The 9,111-nt window shown below is 38.6% G+C and overlaps 2 protein-coding genes across 3 annotated transcripts; both read left to right on the top strand.

The window, feature by feature from the left end:
- Window positions 1-157: 157 nt before the first annotated feature.
- Window positions 158-2,349, top strand: LOC135945620 (dynein axonemal assembly factor 4-like). Of its 2 annotated transcripts, XM_065493423.1 has the most exons (5): window positions 158-333; window positions 659-1,109; window positions 1,167-1,349; window positions 1,400-1,494; window positions 1,556-2,349. In XM_065493423.1, the coding sequence occupies exons 2-5, from the start codon at window positions 1,005-1,007 to the stop codon at window positions 1,887-1,889; spliced, it is 717 nt and encodes a 238-aa protein (XP_065349495.1). In that variant the 5' UTR covers window positions 158-333; window positions 659-1,004; the 3' UTR covers window positions 1,890-2,349. The 2 variants fall into 2 exon arrangements, 1 of the variants encoding a protein (XP_065349495.1); XR_010575447.1 differs by lacking the exons at window positions 1,400-1,494; window positions 1,556-2,349 and having other exon boundaries at window positions 160-333; window positions 1,167-1,229.
- A 479-nt stretch (window positions 2,350-2,828) lies between these two features.
- On the top strand, window positions 2,829-5,871 carry LOC135946458 (xyloside xylosyltransferase 1-like). The gene is made up of 4 exons (XM_065494677.1): window positions 2,829-2,970; window positions 3,133-3,601; window positions 3,685-4,008; window positions 4,315-5,871. The coding sequence occupies exons 2-4, from the start codon at window positions 3,203-3,205 to the stop codon at window positions 4,669-4,671; spliced, it is 1,080 nt and encodes a 359-aa protein (XP_065350749.1). The 5' UTR covers window positions 2,829-2,970; window positions 3,133-3,202; the 3' UTR covers window positions 4,672-5,871.
- The last annotated feature ends 3,240 nt before the right edge of the window (window positions 5,872-9,111 follow it).

Genomic DNA, 9,111 nt, shown 5'->3' with positions numbered 1-9,111 from the left:
CTGCAATCATTATCAATAAAATCGATAAAAATGAGAAACTACCTTTTTCCTTGTCTTTTTTATTCACGTCTCAATTGGCCAGAAAATAATGGTATAAAAGCAGGGCATAGCTTAATAACTTATTCCCTCTTGTTGCTTGGCAACCTAAGCGAAGGCAAATTTGTTTGTCTGCGATTCTTGTCTTATTCGCTTTGTTGACGCGAAATGCCGATCACTTTGAAGGACTTTTCGTGGCACCAGAACTCCACTTCGGTGCTTTTGAAGGTCAACACCAGCAATGTTCGTCCATCGAGTAAAAACTGTTCCGTCACAATTACTTCTAAGTATCTGAAGGTATTTTGATTTTAAAAAAATAACCTGGCCCCCAAAATTTTTATTTTACCTCTACAAAATATATCTCAAATTAACTGAAGATTACAGATGACCAAGTAAAAAATTTATTATGTTTAAAACATGAAAAATATAAACAAATTGGTCGGATTAAATTATGATAAATATTCCATAGAAATCAAACAGTAAAATTGAAAATGTCTCCCTCTATGTAGATGATGATTTGATTTCAAAGATTTGATTCGATTTGAAATAATTAATTTAATATTTTATTGAAACTTTTTTTATTTCAATGTATCAATTTTCAAAAATCGTTTATTTTCTCTAGCTTAGCTTGCCACCCTACATTTTCGAGCTTTTTCTTGCTGAGCAAACAAACTTTGGTGATGCAAAGGTGACCTTTGGCAACAATCATGTTTCGCTCTCCCTGCCCAAGTTGGAGTTGGGCAAGGAATGGCAGGTGATTGAAAATGCCGACCTCACCAAGGAGCAAAAGCAACAACTGAGACGGGATGCTGAAGAAGAGCAACTAGAGTGGCATAAAAAGCGAGAATCTGAAATTCAAGGCAAGTAATTCAATCTTTAAAAAAGTGTTACAATAAGTCTAAAACTGGGGTTTCGTAGAGAAAAATAATAAATTGTGCAAGAAAAATGTGGATGAGCAACTGAAGCAGATGGAAGAAAACAGGCAGAGAGTTGAGAGGGTAAAAAAGGAGATCGTGAAGCAGGCGTTGGAGGACACTCTACACTGGAAGCAGACTCTTCCAGACGAGAATGAGGTGAGATAAAATTTTATTTCGCAACCACTATGCCATTGGAACAATCTTCATTAAAAGAATAAAAAGACGCAAGGAGATGTAGTGAAGCCAGAAGGAAAAAGTAGTGGAGTCACTATCCAAGAAATCAAAGACGACGAAGAAATAGAAGATCCAGAAGAACCATTAGAATTGTCAGTCTCTTTTACTCCTAGAATTTTTCCAACACCTAAAAGAGAATCACACGAACCAATGGAGCAAAAAGTAATAATTTAATATTGCTATAAAATCCTCAAATTGAAGAAAATTTCCAGTGGATGCATGAGAGGAAGGAAGCCATGAAACTGGCAGGTGTGTCTCCAGAAATGGCCGACAATTCTGAGCCAGGATGGATGTACGAAAAAGCGAGGTACGTCTCAAAATCTAGCCCATATACAATTTTTATATATTTTCATGTATATATTTCAAAGAGAGCTGGTGGAAAGTGGCAATTACCAAGGGGCTGCCGCGGTGGCTAGCCACGCGCTGTCCACGCGGCCCTGGCACGGAGGGCTTCGATTAGTGCTGGCCGCGGCCTACCTGCATCTCGGCCACTGGTATCAGGCAATCGAGTGCTGCTCTCGGGCACTGGAGAACACGACGCTTGAAAATGACATGCGGGCCAAACTTGTGGCACTCCGCGGAGTGGCTCTGCGCAGGAGCGGCAGACGAAAGGAGGGCGCAATGGAAATCAAGCTGAGCCTTCCTCAATTTACAATGGATTCGCTATTAGCCACATTTACCGGCGAATTAACAAACAATTAAATTTAAAACGTTTGACACAGCACAAATTAATGTTGCAGATTCACGCAGGAATGAAAATTGATAGAGGAGCCGAATTGTTCTGGCGCCGTTCACAATTTTTTAAACTTGATTAAATTTTATAGTGCTTAATGGCCCAAAGGGCCGGAAGATTTTTTCTCCTGCACTTTTTAATTTTTAACCCTTTTTACCGGCGGCTGGTGCAGCTTGCAATTATAGCCAGATTCGCGGCAGCTAGCGGCTGTCCACGTGACCCACAATTTGCCAGCTAGCGCGGCTGGCTGAGACTTCTAAAAATTGATAATTTAACATGAATACATTTACGACACTTACACTCCAAAATAAATAGGATGGGGTGCATGTAAAATAAAATGTGTTTTTGTGTGTCAAAATGATCGGTTTATGGATATGGACACAAATCAAATTAGGGTAAAGGAATGGTTGGTAATCGAAGAGAAAACTTGCAATACATGTCTTGTTTCATCACCTCCCTTTTCCCTTTTACTGCAAATAATAAAAAAGTAGAGATGATATACCTTTCATACGTTTGTTTTATTGGCATAATATAATCATATGACAACTTTAAGTCGTTTAAAAAATATAACTGAATGTGGAGTCGAGTGAGAAGTAAGTTAAATGGACGTCTTATTTTCATTTTTACACATTTAAACTATTAAAACTTTTATTTCACTCTCTTGGAAATTTCGTACATTTTTCCCCAACCGCCTTTAATTTTGGTTAAGAATTGCCAACCAAACTAAAGTACTAAAAATTTTCAGCAAAATTTTCATTACTTTTCCGCTGACCATTTTTATGTCAAAATAACCCTGAATAATAATTTTAAAACATTTAAAAGGAGGTGTCGTGACTTTCATCGTTCATTAACAAAAAACGTTTCCCTGAATATAAACTTTGCATGTTGGCTGCATTGCATTGTTTACAACAACAAAAAATATAGCTGTAGCCAGAATCAGCCCGAGTCCACCTAGATCCAGATGATGCTTTTCTGAGTATTTAATCTTGTCACAAATCCACGGAAATTTTTTCTGCAGCCAAATTTGAGCTTCATCATTGATCTCCAGTGGTACATATTATATCAATTGACATTATTTTTTCTTATTGACATTTCAAAATCCATACATTTAAAATTTGTTTGCTTGATGTTCCATTATGATTCATAAAATCGTCTTGTATAATTTTTGGTCTTCATTTATGTACATTTATTATTATTTTTTGGTTGTTTCAGAGATCATGAAACAACGATGCCCACCTGGTATTAGAATAAGGAATTGAAAGAGCGTTGCTCTAACGAGGAGATGCTGAGGCGAAAACGCGTGCTCTTGGTGCTCGCCACGCTGTTGTTGCTGCTGGGCTACGTCCTGTACCCACGGGCTACACAGCTGGGAACAACACCAGCACTTTTTGAGCCAAACAAAAACGAGGATTTCATATCATATGTATTAAACGACACGACGACCACCACAGAAGCGCAGCGCCCTCCGGGACTGGCGCAGGCGTTGGAGGTCTTCATCATCATGACCAACTTGAAAAGCAGGAGCAGCCTGGGCCCCAATTTCCGCCGCTTTTTTGCTTCTCTCACGGAGTACGCTTCAAAACCAATCAACCTGCATGTTATTTGCGACCAAGATTCCAGAAACTTTTTGACTGAATTCTCCAACTCGACTGATTTTCAGCAATCAAAAATACCTGTTAAGGTACATTAGACTTCAGTTTTTATGTACTCTTTTTTTGAGAAATTTTGCTACCATCTCAAACTGAAACAATTTCCTTTTTGCAGTTTATTTTCTATGGTGCGAAAGAGGCGTCAGAAAAGGCGAGAGACGTGGTGGTGGCCATGAAGCCGCACTTCAGCTCCTCCTCAGGCAGCTACTACAGCGATGACCTTTTCTTTTTGTCCCTCGGCCTGCACCAAATCTCAACTCTAAACCAAGTTCTTCTCATCGACATCGACGTCCAGTTCCGGGCCGACATTGTCCTGCTCTTTCAGTTCTTTGAGATGTTCAATGATGATCAAATGTTCGGCCTCGCCCCAGAGCTCTCGCCTGTCTACAAACATGTGTTTTCCAATTACCTGAAAAAGCTGAAAGACAACCCCCAAAAAGTGAGTCTTACAATAGTTGGCTTTTTTCTGAAAGACAAAAAATCTTTACACTTAATATAAAAGAAAAACATTTGCCATTAAAATTCTCTTGATTGGGCGGTGGTTAGCCATCTTCAAGCGGGTTGACTAAATTTTTAATTTTCCTTCCAGAATTATTTTTGTGATGAAGGAGCAGATTTTTTACTCTTTGAATAAATAGCTGGGTGTTTGCAGAAGAGTCAATTTAGCGCATTGCAAATTGGCGAGCCCTGCAACCAGCCAATTACAAACTGTAATTTTATTGAACGCCCTGTAATATAATTTCAGATTGGTGAGCCCGACATCGAGGAAGGCTACGCTGGCTACAACAGTGGTGTTGTCCTTCTTGACCTTGAGAAGATGCGTTTGTCTGCTTTTTATGAGACTGTCATCTCACCTGACAGCGTCAAGGAGCTGGCCGGGGAGTTTGAGTTCAAAGGCCACTTGGGTGACCAGGATTTTTTCACCCTGATGGGCATCAAGAGTCCGGAGCTGATTTTTAAGCTGCCGTGCGCGTGGAACAGGCAGATGTGCCAGTGGTGGCGTGAGCACGGTTACGCCAAGGTTTTTGACCGCTATTTTGCGTGCGAGGGAAAGGTGAAAATTTATCACGCCAACTGCAACTCAAACATTCCAGAAAAGTGATTGTGATTTGTGCCGCGAGTGTTTATAGGTCCAATAATTTTGGCATTCGCTTCTCTTTACTCAAATACGCTCAAGACCTGAATTTTGCAACGCATGACTAAAATACAAAACTGTTATTTAAGTCAGAATATTTTTAGGTACAGATAATTTAACTTTTTTAAGTTAATGATCATGATTAAAAATGTTACAGTTTAAAAATGTGCAATATTTAATTAGTAACAAAAAAATGAATATCAAAATAAATTTGAATTTTTTCACACTGACTAGGGAAGATTTTCTAGATTTAGTTATTTCTACCAGCCTGTTGGCTCGCATTATTAATGCTCTCTTAACAGTAGCAAGACAAATCGGAAATATTTGACCGTTTTGTAAAAATCTAATATTGGCTGCCCAATGTCAGAGATGGCAAAAGGTGGTTACTTTATTGACTCAAAACGCTCAAATAGCACCTTTTCAGTGGCATTAGGGGCAAATGCCTGGCGTTTCAGTAAAAGCCATCAGTGCGTGGTGGCGGAAAGATGGATACCGATTGGGTCCAAGCTCCTCTGCGGCCACTCGGGCCCCATATTATCGGCTAAACAGGATTATTGGGACCCAGTGAGCTTATAGCCGGATGTGCTGAGCAGAGGTGTAAAAATCTCTTGGTATGTGTCGCTTGTGAATGCTTTCGCTAGTCAGTGTGAGTAAATTCTAATCATTTTGATTTTTAAGATTTGTTTTTGATACGAATGACATGGAAGTGATAATTTTCATAATTATCGTATAGATTTTATTTTTAGTACTAATTTCTAGTTTTAAAACCCTTGTTTTGTAACTTTCAGGAAGTTGGATTTTCCAGCTTAAGTTTTCTTCAGCTGTCAGGTATGGGTTGAATTTGTCTGACAACCCGAAATTCTGATTTTAAAAGCTTGCATTTATGAGAATCTCAGTTATCGATGGCATATTCACTGTTTAATGAATGGTTAAAAAGAATGGACCGATTGTAGATTAATATAATCTAGTCTTTGTGGGAAATTTCAACAACAAAAAACCATGTGAACTATATCGTCAACTCAAGAGTCGTATTTTATTTAAAAACATGTATGGAAAATGACTTAATCATGTGGAGATCATGGTGCCAACAGAGTATGAGACATAATTTAATATCAGTAGTGCATCACTTTGTTAAATTTGTTACAAAATAAATTTATGTGAAAACTAGATGGTGGACTAGTTTTTCTATGTTACATTGTGACTTAGTAAGATATTATTTACACATTATCATAAAATTAAGGCAAATGCGGATAAAAATATCAACATTTCCCCGTTTGACCCCTTCTAAAATTTAAAGATGACCAGCAAGTAATGAGATCAGACGATGTGTTTGTCCTTCCGCTTTTCCTATCTCCATAGCAAGCTAATCTATCCAATGATTCTGAAACATATAAGAAGATTTCATAAACTACTGTGTTCAATGCGATCTATTACATTCTCAAGACAGTGTATTTACTGGCCAGAAATAAGGAAAAAGCCCTTCTTAGAAATAAATACCTAACCGTTTAAAGAAATTTAATCTGTTAAAAAATAAGCAAATTGTAATTTTGTTTTGTTTTTAATTTCCAGTGCATGATCTAGATGCAATGAAAGTAATTCTAATTTTGCTTTTTAAAATTTAAATAATATTGGCAAGGAGAACAAGTTAGTGAGCATCAAAATTTTTCAGAAATTATTATCTGGCCAAATTTGACATTGAAACCATATAACAAATAATGATACGATTTTCTTGCTATTTTAAAAAAAAACCCCTAACCTCTTTGGTCGGCGTAAAAGGTGTCTATGAAGATAGCAGCCACCTCCTGCAAGTGGGTAAACTCGTCGGGCGAAATACCGAGGTGGTTGACCAGGGAGTGCACAATCCACGGCTCCACCTGGCCCTGGCTCTCCTGGCCGAAGCAGAGTTTTTTCACCGCCTTGGACATGACCACGTTTCCTCGCACGACTCAACTGAAGGGTTGCCGTCGGCGCCGCGGCCTTTTAAGCCCCCTCCCGCCCCGGTCGTCCCGCCCCTCGCCAACGACCGCTGGCGTGTGTAAAAAATAATCGTGCGCGCAACCGGTCCCGAGGCGATTTTTCATATTTATTCCCCAGCCCCGATTCGCCAAAACAACACGCCCGCCGGGGTGGCAGTCGCCCCAGTCTCACTTTCGTTGCATTTTACGGAATTAATGGGTCGGAATTTATTGGACGATGAGGTGCGAAGAATTACTTGAGCGGAGTGTGTGCCGCCGTGAATAATTTTTGTCAAGAGCACACAGCTGCCGATGGGAAAAGATGCAGCTTACAGCGATTAGCACGTGTGCATTTTTGTATCCCTTGGGACTTCAAATTTCTGTCAGACGAAAATCAGATAAATAAAAAGGGAGCGTATGTTCACATTTACGATTTTTTATCTTGATTGGATTTTTGCCACAAAGATGATAAAATTAAAGTCGGTCGATATGCAGTTTATAATTATTTGAATTGTTAGATGCGTTAAGCAGTTAATCGATAAAAAATTTGTTCTACAATTTGCAATAATAAAAAGGGACCTTGCTATGTACTGTAAAAAATCAAATTTTCTCTAAAATTTACAGCGCTGGACCACATTTTCTTGGCATTTTTCTATTCCTCTCGTCGAGATCTGTCCAACAGCGTATGAATCCTTTTAGGGAAACTCTTTGTTAAGTAAGCAAACAGTCCTCACCATTTAAAAATCATGCTAGCTTTTCTAAAATAATTTGCATTGCTACTTAGGTCACTTTTGGCTTTAACTGAATCCTAGGGGAAGAGTTCATACACGGGCAACAAGGATTTTCCAGGCGCTTTTGCAGTATCAATCCACTTTAATATCGACATTCAACTAAATTCATTGTTTACTCCTTGATTTTGAACAAATCGTTACGACAAAATTGCTTTAAAAAACGAATAATAAAGAAGAATTACATAACAACGTCTAGAATTGAAATCAATTCACTCGCTCGGCGTAATTTTTATAGTGCTTATTAGATAGAAAACTCTAAGCGCTTTCAAATGATCTGCTCAATATAGGACCTTATTTGATTTGAAAATTGCATGCTTGCATTAAATTGACCGATCAGTTTTTGAAGTTGGCTATTAAAGGCATTATTGTTGTTGCAACAATAGAAGTCGCGTTTGAAATTGACAGCTGCTTTTGTCAAACAAATAAAAAAGCCGGTCGAATGCAAAAGGCAAAATCACGAATGGGTGCTTGGCTGCATTATTTGCCAATTGAAAGAGAGGAGCAACGGCGAGGCCGCTTTTCATTACACTATATTTATAATCACAGGGTGCTTTTCATTTGAGACCGCATGCCGAGCCCTCTCTCGGCGCTGAGTTCCAGCGTCCGGCGATTGGCCCTCTGCGTGATCATAATTAACGACTATACTCGCGCAAGGCAGCAAAAATAATTCGTCAATACGTACAAATATATAACAAAGGTTGCGGGCGGCAGTGTGTTGCGGTTTTTGTCTGATTAATTACAATGCACAACCGACGTCTGCCCTCTGCTCGGCCGCTGCCAGTCAAGTCAAAAAAGCAGCTGCCGCCCTGGAACGGAAATCACGATATTGTTCTGAGTATGGGATCAAAAGAAGCATTGCATACGCCCAAAAGTGATAACGTGAGAGACTTTTACTGTCCATGATTTTATATGGAAGTCGCCATTGATTGTAAAATCAATTTTTATAAATAAAATTTACCCCATATATGTTTTTTTCATAATCAGTTAAACTTATCTGACGATTTTCGCGATAGGATTAAGGGTAATTGTCAATTTTTACCGACTTTATTTGCCCATCCTGAATTTTACATATGTTGTTAGGGATGTTTCATAGTGTGTAACCTGAAATTTTGAGCAAAAAATTCGGGGGCTCTTTTTGGGAAATCGCGATTTTCGAAAATTGAAAACTTCAGATAGTAAATCCGAAATATCAAGTTATCTTCGGTCCAGATTGGAATTTTGATAAGATTTTTTCACCTCTAGACGTAAATTTTTAAGTAGAACAAGTTTGCCGTTGGTCAAAATTTTGTAGGTCAAAGGTCAAGGTCACAAATTCGCATGCCAAATGTTTGGTTAAAAATATCGCAAAATACGCCCCCTCGGATTTTTTTCATGAAAACGTAAAAAATGTAGCCCTGAATGCGTAGAATCGAATGGTTAAGAGAAATCGATGGGCACTCTCGTAGATCGCGAGATATTTTGAATTTAAGGATTCGTGAAAAGAAAATATAAAATTTTCAAATATTGACATTTTTGCAAATCTCAAAACTCGGGTTCTAATCATCAGAATTGCAAAAACTACCCACCGTTGGACTCGTCTCGACCTACCCTAACCAGCTAAAAGGTTTAGGGGTGCTTTTACCCCCTACCCCTAAGTTTATATACTTAAACCCCCTCAAAAA

Source organism: Cloeon dipterum, chromosome X (assembly GCF_949628265.1).
Source record: "Cloeon dipterum chromosome X, ieCloDipt1.1, whole genome shotgun sequence".
NCBI lineage: Eukaryota > Metazoa > Arthropoda > Insecta > Ephemeroptera > Baetidae > Cloeon > Cloeon dipterum.
The sequence above is the reverse complement of the archived record's forward strand: the minus strand, read 5'-3'. Positions and strand labels throughout refer to the sequence as shown.